Source organism: Cebidichthys violaceus, unplaced genomic scaffold, assembly GCF_023349555.1.
Source record: "Cebidichthys violaceus isolate CVI_PGR_0920_01 unplaced genomic scaffold, fCebVio1.0.p SCAF_2, whole genome shotgun sequence".
Classification (NCBI taxonomy): Eukaryota; Metazoa; Chordata; class Actinopteri; order Perciformes; family Stichaeidae; genus Cebidichthys; species Cebidichthys violaceus.
The window spans coordinates 16997935-17025564 of record NW_027176372.1 but is presented as its reverse complement, the minus strand read 5'-3'; the positions used below and the strand labels follow the sequence as shown (position 1 = coordinate 17025564).

At 41.1% G+C, this 27630-nt stretch overlaps 2 protein-coding genes across 7 annotated transcripts; both read left to right on the top strand.

Moving 5' to 3' along the window:
* Positions 1-27630, top strand: slc43a1a (solute carrier family 43 member 1a). Of its 2 annotated transcripts, none has more exons than XM_068714865.1 (15): positions 1-236; positions 5810-5968; positions 6693-6879; positions 7755-7810; positions 9793-9869; positions 22358-22450; positions 22906-23039; positions 23144-23271; positions 23637-23783; positions 23867-23902; positions 24006-24135; positions 24317-24449; positions 24551-24624; positions 24899-25022; positions 25147-27630. In XM_068714865.1, exons 2-15 carry the CDS (start codon positions 5815-5817, stop codon positions 25339-25341), a joined length of 1668 nt encoding a protein of 555 aa, XP_068570966.1. In that variant the 5' UTR covers positions 1-236; positions 5810-5814; the 3' UTR covers positions 25342-27630. The 2 variants fall into 2 exon arrangements, with proteins under 2 accessions (XP_068570966.1, XP_068570965.1); XM_068714864.1 differs by having other exon boundaries at positions 5805-5968.
* LOC137875527 (uncharacterized) lies at positions 10057-16264 on the top strand. Of its 5 annotated transcripts, none has more exons than XM_068714871.1 (7): positions 10057-11425; positions 11955-11991; positions 12452-12549; positions 12674-13410; positions 13776-13937; positions 14130-14225; positions 15169-16264. In XM_068714871.1, exons 2-7 carry the CDS (start codon positions 11969-11971, stop codon positions 15226-15228), a joined length of 1176 nt encoding a protein of 391 aa, XP_068570972.1. In that variant the 5' UTR covers positions 10057-11425; positions 11955-11968; the 3' UTR covers positions 15229-16264. The 5 variants fall into 5 exon arrangements, with proteins under 5 accessions (XP_068570972.1, XP_068570971.1, XP_068570969.1 ...); XM_068714870.1 differs by having other exon boundaries at positions 10057-11430; XM_068714868.1 differs by having other exon boundaries at positions 10057-11991.

The window sequence follows — 27630 nt, the reverse complement described above, 5'->3', positions numbered from 1 at the left end:
AGGGGGAGTCTGTGATGAAACCAGAGAAAGAATACAAGCGTGGACATTCACGAGGACCAGCAGAAAACCCACACGAGAAAGAAAGGAAGCAGAGAGAGGGGGACAGTTTTAATTCAGGGGTTTCTGCCTAACAAGAACAACCATTTTTAAATCCTTAACTTTTTTAACTCAGTGAGCAACAAAAATATTTCAAGCATCAAGCATTTTTTTCCTCTCTGAAAAGACGCACAACTGACGTAAGTAAATGGGTTTTCCCTGAGCTGTAAGTTGGTCCGTATAGTAAGCCTCAGCATAACGTGTGTAAACTGGCGGCATGAAGCGGCAGTAGGAACCGGCTGCAGATCCTCACACGTGGCATGACACTACATTTGTTACGTTACATACAAAAGTCACTTTACACTGTCTGTATTAAGCCAGCGAATATGTGGAATGGAGAAATAGTTTGCGTTCACATCGAGAGGGAGAAAGTGTCAGTAGAAACTTCCGAATGTGAGTCATATACTATAGGGCTGTGTAGAAACCTCCGAATGTGAGTCATATACTGAAGGGCTGTGTCGGAAGTGAGCATTCAAATGACTGCTCATGCTGTGGCAGAAGTTTATTTGTTAATCTTTCTTTGAGTGGTAAACTCACAAATTCTGTCACAGAGCTCATTTGTAAGCATATAATAAGCACATCTACAACTAGACACATGTTTTATTACACTCTAATTGAATTATTACTAACGTATGCAGTAACTGCAGACATGTTTTAATTATAGCCTCTATTGCCTTAATTACAGTCAGATTTTATTAAAAAAAGATTTTTTTAAAGTGTTTAGTAACCAAATGTTCTTATACAATTCGGCTAATATTTTTTTTGTTATTGATTAAAACATAATGAAACAATATGTCCATCACATTTTCTCAGAACCCAAGGTGACAATTAATGACTCACTTATTATAATGGTCGTCAGTTAATTTCCTGGTAATCAGTGAATCATTCCAGCTCTATGAATCACTTTTGCCACGTGGGCTTGACGATGGTTTCACGCCTCGTTCTTCCACCTTCACTGTCACCTGTAGGCAGGTGTGGTAGGCTATATAGGAACCAGGGGGTCTCCATCACTTATGGGGTTCTTTCTTGTGCGTTGAGCACACAATTCCGACGTTTTGAAAAGCACACGAACGCAGCAGCAGATTGGCTCCGGGACGGGTCTTTTCAGCGGCCGCCCCGCCGTTCCGGTAACCGGACCCTGCGCTGAGGTCATGCCCGCGGAGAGACAGCTGCACGCCGGCTGGGCAGCCTCGGGGGTTGCGTTTGTTGGACTCCTCGGGGAACAGACGCTCCTAGAGTGCGTGGTTTATTTTCTTGGAAACTTGTGAGGATAAAGAGTTTGCCCTGCGGTCCTTTATGTCCGGCAGAGGTTGATAAACACGGCCGGTCAAGGTCAGAAACATCCCCGCGGGGAAAAAAGAGCAGGGCTGGATGGGAGCATCAACAGAAAGACTTGAAAGGACATGTGATGATTGAAGTATGTCATGGCCAACTCACATTATAATACAGAAGCTTCAGTATTGTTTTGTTCTATCACAATAATCCAAGATATGATATTACAGCCGCCACTATAAATACCAAAACTCTACATGGCCATTACATTACATTAGTCATTTAACAGACGCTTTTATCCAAAGCGACTTACAATAAGTTTATTCAACAAAGGTATTCAAGAGAACTACTAGTCACCAGAAGTCATAAGTGCATCTCCTTGTTTACACAAGCATCTAAGAGCATGAAGCAGAGCAAAAGTACAGTGCAGAAACAAACAAATACAATAAGTGCAACAAACCAAAACGAATACAATAAGTGAAACAAACTAGTATGAATATAAATAAGTGCTGAGTGGAAGATTCAGGGTAGTGCTTCTTGAGTGGCCGTGACAGTGGAGTTAGTCATGGCAACATTGCATCAGCTGCTGGTGCTCAGGTATTTCAGGAAGGATGTTCCTTATATAGTGTTCAGCTCTGATTGGCTTGTCTGGCTATCTTTGGTTGTGTGTTAACGTTCCGCCTCACAACACTAGGGCACTCCAAACAGGCGGGAACCAGAGAGAAAGAATGTGCGATAACCAGAGGTGGAGGCAGCAGATCAAATGGTTGAACTGACATTGCTTTTGTGTCTTGCATCAGTCCAAGTGGTTTTATAACCTGACACCAAACACACACACACTGAGGAGCAACTGACACCTTTTTTTTAACAGACCTTTCTTTAGGACACCATTTGACTCTGTGTTGCATTTACAACATTGTCTCCCGAGCAATGAGTGTGTGTGTGTATTCATTGTGTGGAGCAGTCACAGCGCTGCAAATCCAATCCATGTGACAGCCGCCTCTATACTTAAACCTTTAATAGACTGTGTATGTTCATGTTTGAAAGACTCGTCTGTCTGTCAGTTCTGCCGGGTTAACACATAAACAAATAATTAGGGATACAATAGACTGCATCTATTAGTGTGTTTGTCAGACAGAGGGGACATGGAGAGGATTAATGCTGCCCAAAGTGACACAAAACTGTCACTACACTGCCTTAGAAGTGTAAAGTTTAATCATGGTGTTACAAGAAACAGTTAATGATAAATTAACCCTCCTTTTATGTTTGTTTCTTAGGTACAGCCATGATGTTCCCGGGTCAATGTGACCCGATGAATGTTTAATTATCCAAAAGTGGTCAGAAACCAAAAAATCCTAATAAATATAGTTTGTACCTCATCACCAACTCCATTACTAACAACTCAATCAGTATTTAGTGGAATGGAGTTATTCACCCCTCCATAGATCATAGTTCAATTAGGATAACTCACTCGTTTTCATGAAAAATACATGTTCAAACAATTTTTTTGGTACTTTGGAAAAACCTAGATATAAATTGCATTAGTCTGCCATAAAAATGTTTGTACATTTTGAAACTTTCTTTTTTTCATGGGGTGATGTAGATAAATAGATATGAGACACCTCTGCTGTTCAGGGTCGTCACGGTGTGCTTTGTTCAAATACATTTTGTCTTTATAATATTTTCGGCAGACAGTCTTGGCTGACGTGTATTGGGTGAGGATGACCACTGTATTTTGCAATTTTTGACACAAATGTCTCGCCTGAAGGAACAGGTATATCAGTTTCCTCATCTGATGGTTCATAATTAGTACCATCATAATCTGAATTGACCTCAAGATGGTCTTCATCTTCAGACACATCCTCCTCTATTTCACTGTCGTGATCAACGATGTGCTCCAGAGCCTCCAGGGCTGTCATCCTTTTGTTTCTGTTTCTGTTGCTCATGTTGTCCTACAGTAAGCTGCTGTGTTGTATACATCTGCAGAGTGTAATGTTGGTAGGACTCTCAAGCAACCCTCCCCTGCTAAGTGTGGGCGGAGTTTTCCGGCGGGAAAATAAAAGGTTCCTGTCAAAGTCAAAATAGTATCTGTATTTCTCGCACAGGTGGGGTAGTGAGAAAGAGAGTGTGTGTGTGTGTGTGTGTGTGTGTGTGTGTGTGTGTGTGTGTGTGTGTGTGTGTGTGTGTGTGTGTGTGAATTGGGGTGAAACATGGTGGGAGGGAGTAAGAAATACTTTGTCTCACATTTTCAAAGAAATAAATGGTGTAAACTTGACACTTCTGACCCCTTATAGCCTCCATTTTCACTGCTGGGTCAAATTGACCCGAACATCATCTCTGTAATACAAACCATTTTCTGGACTCTCAAAATCATCAGTAATTTTTTTAAGCGAAGATGTCAACAGGTGGACAGTGCCAGCTTTTGGACTGTTGGATGGACAAAACAAGACATTTGATGAAGTCACATTGAGCTAGGATGTTTTGATGGCCAGTTTCACGATTTTTTAAATGTTTTACAGGCTAAAAAATTTAAGGAGAAGATTAAACAACTACAGAAACAATCATTACTTGTCCTTATCTGTTAGTCTCCCCCCTGATTGAGACCATAGGCAACAAGTTGGTGGTTTAATTGACAGGTTTATTTGTGGATTAGACATTTACATGACTGAGTGAATGAGTGCCGTCTCACTCTGTCGCCTCATTGTTGGGAGTTGGGGAGTTGAGCGTGTGTGCGTGTGCTGAAGGGGTTTTCAGCATGGGGTGTCAATTACACAGAAATCCCCCTTTTCAAACTCTCCTTCCAGCACAAAGGCAGTTCAGTGGACTATGGATAATCGCATTACATGAACGCCTCACCGGCACATACGCAGACTCGTGGACACACGCAGAGACAAATCTGTCCCATTAGATCCTCTCGTCTTCTCCCATACAAACACACACATGCTGAAGAGGTGCCCTCATTAGGAGCTACTGAAAGGGTTTTCTGTTTGAGGCCTTGACTTGCAGCCCCCCCCCCACTGCCACCACTTTCTCTTCAAATCAAGTGGCTGAGACTTTTCCTCTCTCTGTTCTTTTCCACTTCTTCTCTGGTTCTCAGCCAAATTGAATAGCTGGTTATATTTGGCTCTTTATGTCTTGCTTAGATGTGAATGTGTGTGCCATCCTGTCAAGGGCGGTCATGACTGATTCTGTTGGTCACTAAAGTCCCAGGTTGCATCAACCAATGACCTGTCCTGTGTGTGTGGGTGTGTATTTGTGCGTGTACTTTCCAGGCGGTCATGACTAACCTGACTTTATTTGGTCAGTCACGTCATAAGTTTGAGTATTCTATTAGTGTGCGTGTTGTTTGTTTACATGAAAGCTGCATCACCATTCACCTTTCACCCATTCATTCCAGTTAGATAATCCCCCAAACTAAACTGTGGTTACATGCTGCTGAAAGAATCCTTGACTCCGACTTTCAGATGGAAATGTCGCCCCTTTTATTTCCAAGAACAAAAGCAGTCACATTGAGCGCTCAGCATTGTTTCCTCTGGTCAAAATCAAGGGTTAAATAGTGGCTCTGTAGACAGCACAGTGGGAGGATATCTAAGGACAATGTGTCAGGTACCCAACTGGGATTTACAAAACAATGACTGGTCACAAGGGTTCATTAGGCAAAAATGTCCTGTCTCGAGGTGCTCCATCAGGTCTCTCCAGTGAAGTAAACATAATGAAAGTATCACAGATTTTCTATTTTGTGGAAGTCAATAAAGAGGAAGGAAATGCCCTTTTGTAAATCTTTGCTCTATTCTGGTGATCAATATGTAAAAACTTCTTGCCCACACAACTCCTTTCAGCTTTTAAAGGGATCGGTAGTCATAAATGATCTCATGCTTGTTATTTAGTTTTATGGTTATTTTATTGCATCATTGGATGTGCAACAATTGGTCAATCGACAAAAAACATGATAATTGAATAATAGTTCAAGCATGTATAAGCAAAATTAGAGATTTTTTCAGCTTCTAAAAAGTGAAAATGTGCTTGTTTTCTTACTCTTCTATGATAGTAAATTAAATGTATTTGTGTTTTTTACTGATGATTAGGCAAAACAAGACATTTTGAAGACGTCGTATTGAGCACTGGGAACTTGTGATGAACATTTTTCACAATTAACAAACACTAATTTATTCATCAATAAAATGAGTGGAAAATTGATCAGTAAGGAAAGTAACCCTTAGCTTCAGTCCTAGTTAGCATATATTGTCATGTTGAGTTTTGTGCTGTGGTTATTTCTTTTTCTTGTGTTTTGTCCATTTGTATAAATGCTGATCTAGGGACAGGCATTACATGCTCAGACATGCTGTTGTATGTGGCAGTTACCCACTAACATGGCTTTACATCTCAAAATACATCTCAAATGTTAGAAAATAAATACGATTTCTCCTCCGTCACAGAGCAGCAGCGATGGCGCCCTCTCTCTTCCAGGCCTACAGCAGGCGCTGGTTGATGGCCGTGACGGCGGTGATTGAAAATCTGCTGTGCTCGGCGGTGCTGCTGGGCTGGGGCTCCCTGCTCATCATGCTGAAAAGGGAAGGCTTCTACTCCCACCTGTGCTCAGGTAAAATCAGAACCTTTTCCATCACATGACCCAAATATTTGTTGGTTTGTTTCTCTATAACAGCTCCAAACTTATATTCTCTATATCTATGATCAGTGCATGTTGACAGTCATTTCTTTGTGGCATTAAGATCCCAAATCCTAAATTGGTCAATTTCTCTTGTTTTGCTGGAGCCTAATTGACCTAAAACCCTGCAACCCAAAGAAGTATATAGTTGTTCATAGATATCCCATACAACTTTTAAAACATGAAATTTTGCCATATTTAGTGTAACATCTGAGCTTTATGCATATGTCTGTAATTTGACAACTTTATCAAATGGGCCTAGTATATGTGACAAAGGAAAGACTTATTACATTGGTATTTTTATACACACTGTTTTAAAAAAAATCATAAGAAAAGACAAAATAATTCATTCAGTTCATTTTGCAACCATCATTAATATGTCTTACACACACTGTACTTACAATAGGGTCTGTGTAATCTTAAATAATGAGCTCGTAAATAATTGATTCATTGATTGCATCAGACTACATATGTCTACAGGTTGTGACCAACTATCTTTAGAGGCATGAAAGAGACATTTAAGAGAAAGTTTGGAAAAAGAAGAAGGAGAATCTGGTCCCTCATCGCTTTCCTCTTAAACGTCTCTTGACCCAAGACTCCAAATGATTTTGACTGTTCATATTCCAACCACTCATCTCTCTTCTCTCTCCACACACAGAGAATGAGTCCGTGTCTTTGGGTAACTCCTCCAGCGGAGAGGTAGAGGAGTTGCTCAGCTGCGTGGATCAGGAGGAGATGCTGAATCTGGGCTTCACCATCGGGTCCTTCTTGCTCAGCGCCACCACCCTGCCACTCGGTATCCTGATGGACAGGTTCGGGCCTCGCCCCATTCGCCTGGCGGGCAGGTAATGGTTTTAAAATAGGCACCGTCCTGTGACAGTTTGTAAGGGTGCATGCCTGCTGGGTGTTTAAGTGACCTTTTATGTTCAGTATAATTCACAAAAACCTACATCTCTTAAGATTCAGATTTGCTTTTTAAAAACTTGTTGGCTTTGTCATTTGGAGGTTAAGAATTCTTCACATTGTCTTTACATGTCATGATGGTGAGAATTTGTAGGGAAAGTAAATTCTTTAAGTACTACTAACTAATGTATCGAAGGTTATAGTAGAAAGAAAAAAATGCAGACAGATCACATTCTTGTGGTCTTTGCCTGTGAATAATAAATGTAGGTGGGGCCGTAGAGTGTGTGTGTGCACGTACCATAGTAAACAGTTTGGGTGTGGAAACATGGGAACACAACTGCACTGTCAGAATGGAGCGGGACAGCCAGTAGTATCTTCACAGACATGCACAGACACAGAAAAGTGTAAAAAACCTGCAAAACACACACACACACACACACACACACACACACACACACACACACACACACACACACACACACACACACACACACATACTTTTTCTCCTTCTCATTCACAGTTTCAGCAGCTATGACATTGAGTAGCCAGACACTTTGATAATAAGATGAAAGTTGACAATAAATGGAGGATGACAAGTTTATCTGCAGCTGAAGGCTGTTAAACCACAGACAGTTTTGGTCTTTGGCAGATAACCAACGGCTTAACTGTTGTTTTGTGAAACATACTTTTAATGTTAGTAGTTGTCCTGTGGCCCTCTGGGAGTTTCTATATGTGTTACATATAAATGTGACTGTCAGTTTGCTAAGATAATATACAGAATGCAAACATTTGAAATGCCCTTGTTCTTTTGTTACAGTTCGTGTTTCGGTCTGTCCTGTGTCATTATGGCCCTGTCTGCCTACGACCCTCATAGTGAGTACAAACACTAACACTAAAACATGTGCTGGATGTCAGTGAATCAACTGCAAACTGTGGGATAAGAGATCTGTACATGTGTTCCAGTTATCTTGAGACACAGCAGCTGAGATCATGATTTAATTAAAGATTTCACTAACAGGTCTTCGTCGGGTAGTTCACAGTGTTCACATACTTTACAGGGACATTTGTTCATTAATCCATATTATATAACACACTCACAACTAAGACAAGAATAACTACATTTAAAGTATTCTCAATTATACTATAGAAAATACAAGTGTGTGTGTACATATACACACACTTTTCAGGGGTTGCGCAATAAATGGCAACATACAAATAATGTAAATGTGTTGCCATGTATTGTGCAACGCATTAACAACTGTCCAGTGTCAGTAGAATATGACCGTCTTGTACTAGACTTGCCTCTTTGTTAGATTGAGGTGTGTTGCTCCACTTTCTCCGGTCCCTGAGTTTCGTCTGATAACAGCTCTGGAGAGAGCTTTCATACTTGTGGCTTGTTACGGCCACGATCTCTGAGATGGATTGTGATGGCCACTGCAAGTTAACTTTGATGTTTCCATTCATAGCGGGTTTTAACTCGCTAACTTTGTTACTTAATATCGGAAACCTGTTCCGTGTTGGTGGAAGTGCCATCACAACACGTCCAACTTTGATATTGAAAGTGCTAATTAATTAGGTCATATACTGTATATTACAGTCATTTACATTACAGTCATTTACCAGACGCTTTTATCCAAAGCGACTTACAATTCAGTATCTATCTATATAACTGCATGTACAATATTGTTACACTTGAATAAACAATAATCAAATGCAGAGATAGTTATTTAACAATATGTTAGGGAGTAGTTACAGTTATACAGTCTTACATTTACAACCGGCCCTTTGAGGGAAACCATGATGCTGATGTGGCCCGAGGTGAAAATTAGTTTGACACCCCTGATGTAGATGTTGAACAGAAGAGGCCCCAGTATTGAACCTTGGGGAACTCCACATTTCATTCTGATGTGTAATTAGCTACAGACACAAAGTATTCTCGGTCCTTCAGGTAGGATTCAAAACAGTTAAGCACTGTGCCAGAGAGTCCCACCCAGATTTTTTGTCTTTCTAGTAGTATGTCATGGTCGACCGTGTCGAATGCAACACTGGGATCCAATCATACTAAGACTGAAATGCTGCCATTGTCTGTGTTTAAGTGGATAAAAGTAAATTCAGTGAAAGAGAAACAAGCAAACTGACACACACATGTATGGATCACCATAGCAACACACAGGAAGGTGGCTGGATGTGCTCAGAGAGATATTGATCTGTTGATCGACAGTCAGATGCACCAGTTGGTTTGTGTACAAACCTCACTTGAACCGTGGGCTGGGCTGAAAGTGTTGATGCAGCTAAAAACAACACAAACAGATTCACAGCTTCAGATCTCCGATAGGCAGCCTCTTTCTACACACACATTTTTAAAACATAGTGGCTCAGCTGGTAATAAATACACACTAGGAAATGCCTGTGTGCTACCAAAAAATGTTATATTTTATTTCCTGTTGCCTGTTTATTGAGCACTTGTACCAAGTGCTAATTCCACTTTATAAGGGCCTCAATATCCTTTAAACAAACAGCATGTTGGATCATCGAGCAGCATCGGACACTCCCCATCCCCACACATCTTTTTTTCAACTTAATATATATATATTGTCAATTTCTTACTGCAGTCTACACAAATTAACTCACAAATGTAGGTGTACAAACATAAATAAACTCATAATTACACCTCTCAGATGTCAACTGAACCAAAATGTTTGGTTTTACCCTGTTCATCACAATCAGCCTCTCACCTCATCTTCTAGTGAAATCGCTAAAAATAGTAATATTAAAACTTTTGGTGGATGAGGTGTCTTATTCTGAGAGAGTTGATTTAGGCTCTAACTCCTCTGTGTTTATGTTTGTCTCTGCAGATCTATCAGCACTTATTTTCTTGGCTCTCTCCCTGAATGGCTTTGGAGGGATCTGCCTGACCTTCACCTCGCTCACGGTGAGACACACAACCTTCAACAGATTATCACTTACCAATGGAGGAGAATATATATGAATATAACACTGATATTTACACATGATATCTCCTGGTTCAATTAGACATCTGGGGTCAAACAGTGGATGCTCTTCCATTATTACGATGGTTGGTTGTTGCTCAAAAACAGATACAGTGTTCAGGAAAAGCGCTAGCTTTTGATTTGCAACAAGCGGTGTCATTGTTTTTTCCCTCTCTGTGCCAGTTCTCATTGCTTTGGTGGATGACGTCCTGCCCACCTGCATCTTGTTATTAACATCTCTACATAAGACCTGTTCTGACTTGTTAGAGAACGAAAGAAATGACAAGGTTTTGGGAGCTTTGTTTGTTTGCTTTTATGAAAACCACAATTTGGATTACACAGTCATGTAATACTTCCGAGGCTGTCTTTGCTTTCACACTATGTACTGTATTTTTGTCCCGAACCACCTCCAAAATGTTGTCAGTGTGACTATTTATAGTGTATTTAAAGTTGTCAAAAGAGAGCCATGACAGAAGAACAGGGCCAGTTGTTTAAGAACTGGCTGCAAAGTAAAGAAAATATAACACACAAAAAGCATTAAGTTATTTAAATAATCATGTCAGATTCTGAGCCAAAAGAAAAACACATCCTGTTCAGCCTTGTTAGTACACTGTAAAACCTACCAGCTCATCTTAATAAAAGAAGTAAGCTAACCCAACTTAAATGGCATAGAAAGTTGTAGTTACTTGAGTGATACACTAACATGAACTCGTAAGTGAACTGCAGCCATAATGACTCAGTCTGTTGGAGTTTGATCAACTTCTGGTAGACTTTCAAGTTAGGTGTATCAATTCTAATGTGTTGTATTAACTCATTTGATCTAAATTGATTTTATAGACAGTGGCTGTGTTCGAAAACTTAGATAGCTGTCTTGATCCTTGATCTGTCGTTAAGACAGGAGTCTGGAAATGTACATTTTCCGGCGTTTTTTCGCTTAGATTTTTCAAAAGTTACCGAGAAATAGACACTGTACTATCCGATAACACCGTTAGTGTAACCAGCAATAATGGTTGATGTGATTTGCGAGGAGTCAGTCAGCCAACTTTCTAACATTAGCACGTTAGCCTAGGTTAGATAGCCTAACGTTATTTCAGTGTACCAACGTCACACATTATATTGCACGCTATCTTAAAAGACATTCGAAATCAACGTTTTTTTTAGATACCTTCACCCGTAAGTTATCTCGCGTCAGACACCTGTCTTAACCCTCCTGTTATGTTCATTTTTTAGGTAGATCAATTATGTTACCGGGTTCATTTTACTTTAGCACAAGCAATGTAGCTCACATCAACGCAGCGCACACGCATGCTGCTGTTTGTGTGAAGTTGAACTAGCCAGGCGTAACGTTACACGGCACGTTGACCCAGCTCAGCGGGGCGGAGAGGATTTTCCACACACCTGTCTGTCTGGGACTGAAGTTAAGAAAGTGAAGAGAGAAGGGAGAAACTCACAGCGGAGATTTTCGGTGGTTTAAACGCATTTGCTGTCCATAAACCAAGTAAGGTAAGGCTGTTCTCTCTTTTATTAGCTTGCTAGCAAAATATTTGAAAAGCTAACGTTAGCATTGCTGTAACGAAAGCGTGCACTCTCTCAAAGCGTTAACGTTTAGTTTGCCTGCAAAACAAGTTGTATTTTCACCTGTTAGAGTTGTTGACGTCTGCACATGATTTTCCATCCAAATTACATTGCCAGAGTGCAAGGAGTATCTGCGGTTAGCTTAAGTTAACGTTACCGAATAGGCTTAACATTGTTAACGTTAGCATGGTCGTGCTGGGCTCCACGTGGTGCTATCATTCACTCTGTTTCATTCACATGCAATATGCACCACTTGTGCAGTTAGGACAATGGGATTGGGATTTTAATATATATCAAATGGTTGATTTAATTTAAGGCATTCAACATATTTGTTGCTTATACAGCTAATACACAACTATACCAAACTAACATCACTGCCTTACGTTAGCCACGTTTTTTTTCTTTTTTTTAAGCCTAACTTTAATACATTGAACGGATTATTTTCATTTCAGTTGTGGCTGAGCTCATGGACCCAAGTCATGTGGAAATGTAAGTTGTTTTTTTCTAGTCCCATCAAAGTCTGCTTACTGAGACATTACAGACTCCAACATGGCCAGTATTCTACTGTTTCTCCCTTACCATGTTTGTATTACAACTGCATATGCGCTTTTAGCAGTTTTAATTCACTCAAGATACACATGTCAAGAGTGCACAGGCCTAATGTTAGTGAGAGAAGGGTAGCAGGCAGTGACACATGGTGTGAAAGACAATTTCATTGCCCTCTGTGTGATTTCAAGCAGCTATTTGTTGAGAGGGACATGTTTCTTCATCTAAGGGACATTTCAAAATGAAGCAAACTGGTCCATGTCCATTTAGGGACTGCAGGTTTAAATCAAATGTCCACTCGACATATAACTCTCATAAATGCAGAGAACATCAGAATGCCTCTGATTACGATGTGTCCGTTGTAGTGCCAAACCAATCCTCACACCTAAACATTTCATTCCAGTTTCAGAGTAAACGAAGAGCTCCACATCCAGCAGTCAGCAACAGCCTGTCATATCTGCATGCACAGAGTACCTGGACAAAGCAATACAATTACAGTAAGTGAGTACTATTTTCCAATGATTAAATAACATGGGGGAACCAGATGTTAATGTTGCTGTTCAGGCAGAGTAGGTGCTGAAACATACGCTAACCTTTGCAGTATCTTTTTGTTTGTTTGTTACAGGCTTCCCATTCACAGTTGTACAAATGGCAACGCCTGATGTCCTCAATCTAAGGGTCATTCTTGATGAAGTCAATGCCGAAAACCTTAACTTGCACTCTCGCCCTGAGACTGTGAATGCCCTCATATTGGAGCTGGAAAAAAATCTCGACCTGAACTATGACTTTCGCCTGCAATTCCAAGACCCTGAATTTGACAATGTCTTATGCAATTTGGTCAATATAGAGGACCTGCCATCTATCGCAACTGTCACGGTAGTAAAAATAATTGAATTGGATCTGAGTTCAGCCAGCACAGATGACACAGTGTTATTATCAGATAATACAGAGTCACCTGAGCGCCTCTGTAGATGGCCTGAAGTTTTTGTTGTTCCGACATTCTCATACGAGGTGGAGTTTGCATTAAGAGAGGGCAACTGTGCATTTGAGAAGGTGAATGCAGGAAAGTGCAGCAGCAGCAACCTGGAGGGTGCATCACCCCGGGCCAACATTAAACGACCCAGAAGAGGGGAAGTCCAGTTCCTCCATAACTATCCCCGTGGTGAGAACAAGGACACCCTGGAGACCAGAAGGATGGAGATGCTGGAGGAGTTCAAGAAGATGCCAACCGACAGAGACATGGTTCTTGTCCATCAGCACATGCAGTGCACCTTTCCACTCCGACGTGAAGAGATTGTGACGTTAGCACCTCCTATCGCAGAATTAAAAGACAGATGGCCTGCCCTCTTCTCTGAAGCTCAAGTGAGTAAAAACATACTGGGGCACTACACAAAAAACAAAGGTGACATGTCTTACACCCACACACACACAACTAACATTGATTATTGCTTGATTTGATTTAAAAATGGATTGTGACATTGTCCTCAGGATCATTTCATCAGGGAAACACAGCTCGTGATTTATGTGAAAAATAAATTACTTCAAATCTTACTCTGGGAAACTTGCAACTTGCTTGCCCTTGACAGATATGCTTAGAAAATGTAACTGTTGTCCAACATGTTTAAACAAATCACATGAATCAGACCATGTTATAAATTCAAAATATGGATTTGTCATGATTTAGGCTCATTATGGGATATCTCTTTATGCTTTTGTGTTTGGTTCAGCTCTATGGCGAATTCCATAGGATCACCAATCAAAGCCTTCAATATTCCTTCTTCACTGTGCTGGATAAAAACACTCCACAGCTGCTCAAACTCTACAAAGAGAGGAAGACTGGAGCTTTTGGTGAAAAGATGGCAGATCTGCTGATGGCATATGACGAGCAGGTAAGGGTGCTATTAATATGTTTACTGAAGGGTGGAAGTAACTACAATAATAATGACTGAATTGATGAAACAGCTATCAAATTAAATGGTCAATTTAATACAATTAAATGTTGCATCAAATAAAATCAATGAAATAAAATGGTCAAATCATATATTCAATATTTCAGTTGAAAACCTCTCTCTGTGTAAAAGGACAAGAATGACATCAGTGCAACTAGAACAGCAGCCCTGGCTGGGCTGCCACTGTACCTAAAAGAAGACTCATCAGTGATCTTCAAGAGTTGCAAGGTAACGTTAACTTCTCATTCTCCCTCAGCCTTCATTGCTCATCATCTCTTGTTTGCACTGATGAGCCACTGATTTATACAAAGTTGATGACTTTAGACTCGACAAAATTAGGAAAGACTTGCAACCTTCTTCCAAACCAAAAGATGAATAAAAATGTTGGAAGAATCTTTCTTTTTCTTTTAAGTGTACCACAAATAATACATTAGATTTTGGTGAAGAGTGTTTTTTGACTTGTAAGTACTTGATACTCAAGTTTAGAATTTGGACTCGACTTGAGTCTTGCCTGTCTTGACTTGAATAGAAAGACTTGAGACTTAGACTTGATGACTTCGTCCCACCTCTGCAATCAAGTGTTTTCCCTCTACCATACCATTGTAAACTGTTTTATTCTACACCTGTGAATATTTGTTAGCACACTAATTTCATATGTTTCCCAGGAGTACCATCAAAGGTTTGTATCTTATTTATTAGCCTATCATAGTTGACGTGTTTGTAACACACATTACAGTCATTTAGCAGACGCTTTTATCCAAAGCGACTTACAATAAGTGCATCAACATTGGTAATCAAAAGAACTACTAGTCACCAGAAGTCATAAGTACATTTCCTTTTCCAAACAAGCATCTAAGAGCATGAAGCAGAGCATAACTCAGAGCCAAAGTACAGTGCAGAAACAAGAAAAACAGTTAGTGCTATAAGTAATATGAATACAATAAGTGCAACAAGCTAGTATGAAAACAATAAGTGCTAAGTGGAAGGCTCAGGGTAGCACTTCCTGAAGAGGTGGGTTTTCAGCCTGCGCTGAAAGATGGGCAGCGACTCCGCTGTCCTGACGTCAGTGGGGAGTTCATTCCACCACTGTAGGGCCAGGACAGAAAACAGCCTGTTCTGGACCTCATGTGTACCCATGTGTACATGACCTCATGTGTACTCCCTCTTTCAGGAGGAGGAGTTCGAAGCATTCCAGGAGGGTACAGTGGTCGCTGTTGGCCGTGGTGGCTGAAGAGGACACGGCTGCAAGGATTCCCTTTCAACCTCTCCATGTCTCAGTCATCCTGGAGGATCAGGTTGTAATGACTCTCAGATCTTGGACTGATGCACTGGTGGTGTTGTTTAGCTTGATCTATGCTCTCAATATGAGCTATCCGACGAAGCTGAGTGGCTTCTTTGAGTTCATCCAGGTTGTCCTCTTAAATCTAGATGATGGAAGAAAGCAGCTCAAACCTAAGTTGCAGGCCTTGAAAAATGAGCTCGAGTAAAGAGGCGACATCCTGCGCCAAGACTTATAGCAGTCATGGTTTACAGCCCAACAAAGTCTTATATGCAGAAATCAGTTCATAGAAATGATCAGTTCATAGAAAAATCAAGACTTGTATTGACTAAATCCCTTTATGCACAGCTCAACTACTTCCTGAATCTCAGAAGCTCTTTCATTTCCTCTGGAACAGGATGGGACATAACTAATTAAACCACCTGTGCTTGATCTCAGCAGCCAACAACAAGCAAGCACACCTGGTTTAATTAGGTCCAATCCTGTATCAGAGGAAATATGTGTCTGGTATTCAGGAAGTATTGGAGCCTATAGCCTATTATTGTATAGGCATTGTCAACTCTTGCATCCCGTCAATCCAGCTGTAAATGATGACCGCAGTGCTCTGGAGGCTGAAGTACCGGCTCAGATGTCTGTACCGAAGAAGGGAATATTAGTGTTCTGTCAAAAAGTCTATTAGAAATAGTCCATAGGTTATTGATAGTTGGTCTACTGGCGATAGCAGTTGTGTTTGGTTCTTATCCATTGTCAATTTCAAAACCAGCTGGCCAGTTGTTAAGCAAGCCCAACATTTTGTTAAGAGAATATACAAAAACTTTTCATGACTCCTTTCAGTTTATAGTTTTTGAAAACATGTTTGTTGTGAGCACAATGTATTTGATCAGTGATTTATTTTTTTATGTTGGCAGCTGTGTGGATTCATTTTGGCATAATGTGTAATGTTGTGGTCAACAAATCATATTGGTTAAAATAAATTAATTGCATCTAACTGAGTATTTGTATTGAGTTAATGCAACTTGAATGGTTCAAGGCAATCAGTTTCCTTCAATGAATTGAGTAGCTGCTATACCATTTTGAGTTGTTGTAACACAAGCTATTTAAGTTAGTCGGACTTAAATCATATATTTGCTCTTACATCATTTTAATGAGTTCATACAAACATTACAAATAAGTTTAAATAATGAATATGTTTTAAGTTCAAAACAAAGAATGGAGTTAGTACTAGTCATTTATTTACTTAAGTATACCTAACAATAAATACTTGAGTTAGGAGTACTCCATTTAAGCATTTTTTTTTCACTAAAAGGATTTAAGTTATTTAACTTAAATGGTTCAAGGCAATCGGTTTCCTCAAACTATTTGAGTTGACTTTACTCATCAGGTTTTACAGTGTATACATGTTGGCATCAAGGGGATGAGAATAGATTTTCAGGGTTTTAGTCACAAATGGGCCCCAAAATTAGCCTTTTTTTTCTTCCAGCTCTGAAAGACTCTACTTGGTTACATAACTCATATTCTGAGAAGTACATACAGTATGTAGGGTTTGTGTTCCTGGAACAAATGAGGTGAACCGTTTTGGTAGCTGAGAGTCTCAGCGTGGCTGGGGCCTCTTTTTGTGTCAGCTGAGGAAACAGAGTGTGCTGTGACTGGGAGCTGTGTTTGTTTACACTCACGTCAGGCATGTGTGTCTGCTTGTGATGTGTCAGCTGGTACCAACATTGTGTCGCTTGTTTTATTGTTGCTGCTGCCTCCTGTGTCATGGCAAGTATTTAAGGTTTGTGTGCGTGCGTGGATGTTAACAGTGTTTCTGTCAGAGCTGCACGTGGTTTATCCCAGATGGAAAGTCTCCCGTCTGTGTTTCCACCAATAACGAACAGCAGTTGACCACACACCCTCTCCCCAAGGCCCGGCCCACTCACCTCTATTCAAAACACTCAAGGCCGCTCGTCCTCGTGTCTCTGCTGTTTCCTCTCACTTCCTTCCTTTTTCCCCCCTTTTTCTCGTAATGCCATCTTCCCGCTCTCTCCTGTTTCTCTGTTCTGCCCAGCAGTCAGCAGAAAATCAATGCAGAACCTTTTCAACTCTGCATGACTGTGCACACATGTGGATGTACACGTGTGTGCATGGTTATGTACACACAGGGAGACGAAGATGAAACAAATGTTTGGATAATAAAGCTGAGTGTACAGATGACTCTCTCCTATGAACTTAGCCCTGTGTAGTGACTGCAGCCCGGCTCTGTAGAAAAGAAAAGCTGAGACATCTGTCTCAAATTAAATAGATATTCTGCACTTTTAACAGCCAACTGTGCCCGTATATGTCTCACTGAAAACTGCTGATAATGTGTATAAACAGCAGACGTCACTGTTTAGGAGGAAACGATAAAAAAAACGTTTCCATCCATCCATATCATCCATGTCCATTTGTTTAATGGCAACAGAGCTGAAAGAGCTAAGGGTTAAATTGGGGGAGGGAGGGTCGGTACGCCTTCATGACAACCAACTGCTGGCGTAATCAGCTGCAATCGCCGTGTGAATGCATGAATGCAGCGCAGAGTGGCGGCCATTAGCTAGACAGTGGGAGACACAAATAAAGGAACTTACATGCACTAAAAGGCACTTGAGGTCAGACCAGTCAATCATAATGATTATCAGCAATGCACGGTTGAGTTATGGTAGCAGCAACATAAACTGTTTGGCCAATAACACACACTCACATAGCTCTCACACAGGAAGGCACTGCACTCTTTCTGCTCGATTAATCACTCACAAACACAAGATTATTATTACACTTACACTTGAGTAACTTCCAGTCCCTCCCCCTCCTCTCTGTCCCCGTCTGACCTCTGTGTCTGACTGAGAGACTCATTCCATCCTGATTTAAATCATGTGTTTGAGAGCAATAACTCTGTTCTTGTTGAAGGAAAGAACACTTGTCCTTCTGTAGTCACTTTCACATAACGAGGACATAACCCCCCTGATAGCCCCTGAGTGTCTCTCACACGATTTGATACAATCACATTTGGCAGTTTATGATATACAGTAACAAAATATAAGTTCTCATTATCTGGTGGGGTGGAAATCATAATGTAAAACCTTTAAACAAAAAGAAAGTTTTGAACATTGCTGATGAAGAGATCTACCTGTTTTAACAAAGTAGTTAACTCCTCCTTTGCCCTACAGACGCTATTTGCACCTGTGTTGTGTGCACATTTATTATGTGTATAGTAATAATACATCAAGTCATATCGCAAACAAGAGCATAACATTGGCAGATAAACATAAGGAGCCAATAAATTACAGTAAAGACAAGAGGCCAAAGGATTGTGGTTTTTATTTCAAGGAGCAGTGATGGAGTTGTCCAATGAATAAGTCATTCAGCCCCAGTTCAGCTGAACTATTTATTTTGTGGACAAAATAACATTTTGAAGATTAAAAACCTGTAAACGTGTAGTTTGTGATGGTTTTACTGCAGGGGTTCAAATAATGATTGTAATAATTAGCTCTATCATAGCTCTATGCCGCTGCGTCTTCTTTCTTCACTTACAATATCAAAAACCTTTGAATTTCTTTTTACTTGTACTCATTAACCTGTGCCTACAGACCCTTGTGGTTTACCGGAAGCATACAACCTTCAGGGCGTCCTGATTCCCGTCATTCTTAATCACCGGTAAGGGTGCGTGCTAATTATGTTCGGTATGACTGAAGGCTTGTGAGTTACACAATGAAGGAATGAGGACGGCCCTCTTGCACTTACTGTAACAGATGATTGCCCTTCAATAGTGCTGTGGCACGTCTCCCATGCTGTTACTTGCTGCGTTGATGCGAGAGCTGTCAGTCTTCCACCTGTTATCTTTGGTCTCAGCACACAGAGAGAGGCTCATCTTCATTTAAAGTTGCTCAACAAATAGAGGCCACCACAGGGAATTGGGGATGACTCTTTGAAACACAAAGAAACCTCAAATGCGAAAGCCGCACGACTTGGCTTGAGGCTTCCATAGAGGGCGGTTGAACCACCGCCTTTACATTAGACTACTTTTTTTTTGTGTTATATAAGTGTAGTGCAGCTGGACATGAGCACTGTGCCAACGCTGTGAGGGATAACGGTTTGAAAAATCTATGAAGAGCGAGAACGGGCGGCAGAGAATTAACATGGAGAGAAGAAGCCGATGCTAATCAGCTGTGGTTTAGTGTTTCCTGCTGGGATCTCCACAGAGAGACGGGCTGCAGCTGTGGCTCGGGGAGATCAGTCAAACTCAAAACATTGTTCCTCTCTCTACCTCTTTCTTTCCTCATTTCTATCCTTCCTTATTTTTATTCACCGTTATCCCCTCTTTCTCCCTCCTATGTTCCCATTTTTTCACTTTTTCTTGATTCTGCCTCTCTTTTGCGTGTTCAGAGCTGCATCAAAATATCACTGCTCATTAAGCTACGATTTGGCCCGTTCTCATAGTGATTAAGCTCATAATTAAACTCAGTGCCAAAGTCACACAACACCCAAGTGAGTGAGCACAGCACGAGTAGAGCCTGAACTGATTAGTCGTGACAAGCGAACAGCCAAAGCTCCATTTGTATGTGACTTTCTGACACCAGTTGACCCTCGTGTTGCCTCCATGAAGTCACGTGTTTCCGTCGTTAGCGTTGGCACGCATGTGCTGCGAGGCCCCGTTTGAAACATGTATTTCATGAGAACTGCCAGAACACGAGTGGTGGGAATCACGCCTGCTGCTGCCACATACACATGCACAGACATATTTCACGCTTATTTTCTGCTTTCTGCCTCACACACAAATCACCCAGACACACTCCTACACCTGTGAACGCAAACATCGGTTAGCTGACATCTCGCATGGCAGGCAAATCTTTGCTTTAACATTACTTAGAGATGCAAACTTCCCTGTGTGCTCATACATTCAACAAACCTCCGCAGCCAGAGAGTCCGGCGCAGTGTATCTCATTGTCACAGTCGGGCCGTGAAGTATTTAGATTCTCAGAATCGCTGAATGAGGACGGGTGTTCTACTGGGTGTTTTTTCTCATCTCCCTCTGACTCCCTGTTTACCTGGTAACCTTGTTATGTCAGCCCTGAGTGACCTCATGCTCTCCCCTGCAACACACACACACACACACACACACACACACACACACACACACACACACACACACACACACACACAGGCACATAATGTTCCCTGCTGCTGGCTGAGGGCTACCAAACGAAATTCCTACAATGACAATAAATACCTCTTTATCTTTATCTTAATTAGTCTGCCAGCCTCACACTGTCACCACAGGCTAATCTCCAGACAGCAGCCAACCCCTCCCATAGAATATATATATTCAAAGAAAAGTCCACATTAATTCTCACCTACGTCTTTGACCTTTAGGTCTTGCTGGCCTCATGACTTAGCTCTAGGAATGTCCATATAGGGTGATGAATTTCCTAGAAAGCCTTTCGCGGAAGTTATCTCATAGTTTCTGGCCCACCAGGGAGTCCTCAGCAAATGGGACAAATCTGCATTGTTTTAAACCACACTCGTATCATATTTTAAAAAGCTGTAAACAACAAACATTCATGATAAAAACACATAATGACATAACAGCTTGGCCTCTACTTAAAAACCTTCTATATTCAATGTTTTGTATGTGAAAGGGGACGCTCTTAGCGACAAACCCACAGATAATTCTTTTTTGACTCTTCTCTTCAACTCAACAAGACTTTATTGCCTCTTTCACCTCATTGTTTGTTTCAACCCCAACTGTGCTACCGATCCAGCATCAAACGGCAGCTAACTCGTAATCATAGTAGAGCATTTAGCAGCTAAGGAGCCAGATATTTCCCTCAGTAGTAGGTAGGACCAAAAGGAGATTAAGCAATGGGCTTATGTTAATCAGGTGGCCCCAAACACGACTCTAATCAAATGCTGACGTCCATATCTGCTGAATTTGTAAATTCAAGTTGTCTGAAATCAGTTCATGCAGGTTGAAGGACCTTTAATGGACACTGTTATAGAAACAACAGTAATCGTAATTGTCACCAGCCCACATGCTTTCACCTCGACACATCCATCTCTCCACCCATCATTCTTCCTGGTAACCTGATGGTCAAAATGCATATCATATCCCTGCTATACGCTGTCAAACATATTCTTCAAAGAATAAATAAATTGGTGGGTTTCATTGTTTTCAATAATTGCTTGAAGTGCGTCAGTGTCACCTTGAGTTGACATCATTCGGTCCAGCCTCGGTGAGGAAACGTTGGGTGGAAAAAGGAACTCTGACCCCACACGGTGAACTCTGACCCAGCAGGGAGATTAGGTGATGCCAGCAGAAGTTTGGAAAACCATGGTCAGAATACTGAGCTTGTGATGCAGCACACCTAAAATCCCACCCATGTGATTTTATAATCGTGATTGACCCATTTAAAACTCTAATCAAAGGACACTACGTGTGCTGGCAGCACAATAGGTCATTGTTGTGTTCGCTAAGCTTCTTACTACTGTAAATAGGTCGACCTAATATATGATGTGTTAGTGCCTGGTGCCCACCACCTTGTTCCCTTTGCCGTGTCATGCATGCCCCAACGCCAGGTCCATTGAGCCCTCTGAAGTTCATCGAGAGCTGGCTATAGATTGGCTTCCACATTTTTAATCCTAACTCAAAAGAATGTGTTGAAAAAGCCAGAATAAAGACGGTGGACGTGTGTCAAAGTGTAGCTTAGTCTGTGTTTGAATTATGGGGCCAGGAAGCAAACTGGGTCATGACTTTGTTTCTTGTTTCCTCATGACATGGAAACTAATATTTTTTTAATGAGTCTGCTCTGTGGGGAGAGAGGAGTGTGACTGGGTGCAAACTGCAGAGGAAGGAAATGTTCTCGGTGTCATTACAGAGGAACTTGAGTTTTGGTTCATTTTGCTCACACAAAGCAGCTGTCTGCCATCTGCTGGTCAAAATAACAGTCTGCATCTAGATTAAAAACACAACATATGGGCATGAGGTACATCACATGGCTGAGGTCAAGGTGAACATGTTTGATTAGTGTAAGGACTGACATATATTGTATCTTCTCCTCCGACCCTGCAGCTCCCCAACATGTTTGGTGCTCTGAGCTCCACCATCATGTCTCTGATGATTGGCTCCTACGCCTCCTCTGCTGTCACCTTCCCAGGAGTCAAGGTAAATTAAAAAGTTGACAGAAATTGACATGTTTTTTCAAATAAAGCGTATGATTATATATCCTTTGTACCACATTATGGAGCTTTCGGAATATGAACAATGTTAGGGTAAAATCAGACAGCAATATTGGATATTTTTTGACAAATTTGTCATTTGTGCCAATGAGGTTTTAACATCCCAAGTGGCAGGATCAAGTGACAGATGATTTTCAGTGTAGCCACAGGGTGGGAGCTAAAACAAGTATGTTTCAAATCCCTTTGCATTTAAACTTTACAGCTGCTCAAATGCATATTTTTGTATTAACAATAGACCAACTAATTATCAAAGTGGTCTCTTGTAGTGATGAACCCACAGAGAATCATCCCCTGACTGAGGTTCCCCCTTTTGATAGCTTTAGTGTCAAGTTGCTTCAAAAGTAAAACAACCCTCTTGCTCCCCCTCTCTCTTCTCCCCAGCTGATCTACGACGCAGGTGTGCCCTTCCAGGTGATCATGTGGATGTGGGCAGGTCTCACTGTGTTTGTCTTTCTCAACTGCTTCTTCAACTGGCCCACTGAAGGCTTCCCAACGCCTGACGAGGTAGACTACAGGTCAGTGTGTCCGTCGGTCTGTGGCCCCATCTCTTTCCCAGAGACACCAACTCGTACCATCTTTCCTTCACTCCAACCTCAACGTGTGTGTTTATACATGACAGTAAGATCATCCCACTGCCAGAGCTGCCGTCATCTGATGAGAAGACTGTTGGAGAGCGACTGAGCGAGAAAAATGGAGACATCCGACACTCCACAGAGAAACTTCCTAATGGATCCGACCCTGTGCCCAGTAAGTCAACAAACACACTCGCATCCGTTATGCTCTCAGCCATTTACTTTATACCACCGCCTCACACTGCATTCGGCTTGTGTACTGTGTATGTACTTCCTATCTATCCTGTTAATCATCTTGTGACCCCTCAGATTTATCTTCTGAAGATACAGCTGAGTGGTCACAATACTAAAAGGGGTTCCCCCTCGTGGGATTTATACTGTATGACATAACTACTTTGCTGAAAGACTGACCAACTGGATGTCTTACAACTTACTCTGATAAGAAAGAAATCACCTTTTGTAAGCTCTTCTCATATGTATGTAAACATATATATAAATGTACCTGCGTTGAACGAAACAAACCATCTCCTCTTCTCTCAGATGCTACTCCCTTCAGACGGTCCGTATTCTCTCCCATCTTCCTGTGCAGTCTGGTCACGATGGGGATGTCCCAGTTGAGGATCATCTTCTTCATGGGGGCGATGAACAAGATGTTGGAGTTTATGGTCACCCACGGTGAAGAGCATCGTGAGTGTCAAAGCATAGTGTCATTTTCTTTCGTTATCAAGAACATCTAAAAGTTACTGAGAGTCTTTGTTTTTATATTTCAGCATCCGAGGATCTGGTGCTTGAGACAGAAAAGAAAGGTGAGTAACGCGTCAGCTCTAAATGTATCTACTCTATGTAACTTTTCTGGTATGTCTTTTCATTTTCTTTCAACTTCATTTGATTTAATGGGTTCTCCTTTAGTGAGCTTCTACTCGTCCATCTTCGGCACGCTGCAGCTGCTGTGCCTGGCCACGTGTCCTCTGATTGGATACATCATGGACTGGAAGATGAAGGAGTGTGAAGAGGAGAAGACCGTCGGCACAGAGCAGAGGTACATACAGTGTGTCATAGCTGATTAAAAAGCAGTAGAATCAACAATAATGACAAAAGTGTGGTGGTAAGAAAAGAGTATTTTAAATACAGACATACACATGAATGTTGGATGGTGTCGTTTTAATGGGAGTGGGCCAGTATACTGCTAATACTAAAACCCTTCTGTGTCTGTGTCCCAGCAAGCAGACCAAAGTACCCAAAAGAGACCGTAAGATCCAGAAACTGACAAACGCCATGAGGGCCTTCATCCTCACCAACATGCTGCTGCTCGCTTTCGGATGCTGCTGCCTCATAGACTCCCTGCCTCTACAGGTAGTGCGCACACACAAACACATGTCATGGCAGCGAGAGAACAAGGAAACAAGTAAAGAATAAGGTCCATTGATTGTGTTGTTTCTTTTCTCTCCCCTCAGATCTTGACCTTCATCCTCCACACTATGGTCCGAGGCTTCATCCACTCCTGCTGCGGAGGCCTTTATGCTGCTGTGTGAGTGCTGCACTGCTAAAACTTTGTATTTAATAAAACAACAACTCTACAACAGGCTGATGAGTGCACTTCAGAGCTGCATCATTATGCAATCAACCTTCCAATCAAAAAAGCAACTCCCTGAAAAGTCACATTCAATGTATAACTGCCAACAATTAGAGACTATTTTCAGCTGGTTATACGTCTTTACCACAGAAGCAGCAGCTCATTGGTTTATTACATTTCCCTCTCTAATCTGGGGCTCTGTCAGTAACCACCTGTATCTCTCTCACAGCTACCCGTCCAACCACTTTGGCACTCTGACGGGCCTCCAGTCTATGATCAGCGCTGTGATCGCTCTGCTGCAGCAGCCGCTCTTCATCGCCATGGTGGGAACGCTGAAGGGAGACCCCTACTTGGTGAGGACGCACACCCTTCTTTCTAACTCCATACGCTTGCAGAGAGGGACAAAATAAACTCTGGCACCCACCAAGAGCTACATGGCTAAACATTTTCCATCTCTGTCATCCAACTATCCTTCAGATCAACCTCGGCCTGATCATCTTCTCATTGGCTGGTTTCCTGTTACCGGGTTACCTGTTCTACCACCGCAGGCAGCTGCTGAGGGAAAAGGAGGCCAGAGACAAGCGGACGGCCGAACAGGAGATGCAGGCTCTCAACGACGAGGCCAACGGCTACAAACCTCACAGCAACGGCCTCGCCGCTGTGGAGGCGTAGAGCGACACCGAGAGGAGAGTCGGCGGAATCGTAGTATTTGTACTCATCTTCAAAATGAGCACCAGCAATCTATGCATCCATATATATATTTTTGTTTAGATATTTCCAGTTGGTTTTTGGTCATTGCTGGTGCACATTTTGTCCACCACAATCCACACCATCGAACAAATAGGATTCCTCGTGTTTTGTTATGACTCAGAGTTGGACTTTAAGTTCTTTGTGATTTCGGGAGAAGATGCGTCATCATCATTTGTTTATTTATTTTGGTTTAGTGTCAAAGAGCCACATTAGTGTGATTTGAAGCCATAGATTTCACTCACAAGCACACATCCTGGTACTGCCTGTGTGTCAGACTGCAGATATCATAGTACTTGAAATACTGTTATATAGTTTTGAAAGATTTCTTAAAAAATCATCACACTCTTTGCTAAGACCAAAGAACAGCTTAAAGATAGAACAGTTTCCGTTTTTACCTCCATATTGTTTCAGAAATATGATAAATGAAGCAAACTTTTGGTCGGCTATACTTTGCTGTTTCTACTGTAATTCATCTGGCAAAAACTAAAAATATATAAAACAAAGCATACAACAACCAGAGAAATGTTAAAACATCTGAATACCAGACTTCTGGTACGTACAAAGAAGCGTTTGGGGTATTTGTGGAGTCCAGTTTTTCACACAGATCACGCACAGATAGGCTGGTTGTAGAGACACCATATCTACCTCCTGTTTCCTTTTTTTGTACCGTCTCTCTGTAGCCGACTCCTATGTCTGTCCATCAACGTTATTTTTTTTCACTATTAATCCTTTAATTGCCAAATACCCAAAATGTCATATTTCATTTCAGAATGTCTCCTTGTGCAGTAATAGCTCTTTAGAGGTATTGCTGAGTCAGCCCTTGCGTTTCTGGATTTTTTTATATGTACGAAAAACATTTTTTTAATGGAAAATTCACAAGGAAATATAAGACTGAGTTTTACACACACAGTGTGTGTTATGAATCACTTTGTACTGCTTTATGCACAGCAATGAACTAGTGTGTGTATAAAATGTGTATTTAAGTGTATTTTTATACTCTAGCTGCAGTAGCATTAAAAAGGGAAGCGTTTGTTACAGTATCCTTTATTGTGTAGTGTGCTAATTATAAATGAAGCTCAGATGATTTACTGTGTATTCTGCTTTTGCCTTTTTTGTCGTATTGATTTTGAAGCAAACATGCCTCTATCAAAACTGGGTTTTTTGTGTAAATAGAACTGAGGTGTGTCTTTATTTTATGACATATGCTTGCTTGCACTGGCTGTGGTTAAACTTGTTTTTTTAATTGTGATTTTTCTGCTTAGATGCTCAAAGTCCCATTAAAAAGACAGTGTTTCAGCCAGCTGCAGATCAAAATCTGTCTATCCTGTATCCGTTTCTTCTGCTCACAGCAACAGTATCTTGTAGATTTATGAATTCATTTCATCCATTTCAGTGTCAAGATAGCTTTAGTTTTAGATTTTTCCTTTCTTGTGTTTTTTTTCTGCTTTATAGTTATCCTTCGTCCATTAAATGTGTCCAGCTTCATGAATCTTTGCTTTCTCGCCATTACAGAGATTCTGTGTTTTGTTTCAACTCTGTGCCTTTCCTTCCATCTTGGTCTTATTGCAATACAAATATGAATGTAAGATTAATGCCTCTGCCAATCATCTTTCACTGTAAATCAAAGCCATGTGAAGGAACTGTACACTAGTTGATTGTGCAGCATTTTTTTTTGCAGGACCTTACAACAAAACACATTAGTCCTGCAGTAAAGGACAGTTTGGTTTTTGTTGATTGTCACAGGTGTTGGTTTCCAAGGCTGTTGGTTCCAATAAATACTGTGTGTGCAGAACAATCAGTGTTGTCGAAGTTTCCCAGTTTGGCTTATGTCATTATTTTCCTCTTTCACAGTAGTTTGTAATACTTGAAAAAGAATAGTCCAGCAATTCAAGCATCAACTATCTGACATCTTTGTATCTCTGCAAGTTGCCTTAAAAGTTCCTTGTTGTCAGACCTGTGACTTTCTTTTGCCTTTGGGATTCAAAGTTGCTGCCTGAATTATTGGTGTGAAGATTAATCAACACCTCTGACAGTCTCAACAAAAATACACATTTTCTTGTCTGGATTTTAAGACCATTCTCTACAGCAGTTTGTCTAATATTATAATATATAGTGTTGGTATGAGTTGCTACATGTATGCCTTGATTTCCTGCCTTTAATCAATATATCCAGCTTGTGCATTTGTTAAATAAATGAATGGCTGTCAACGCA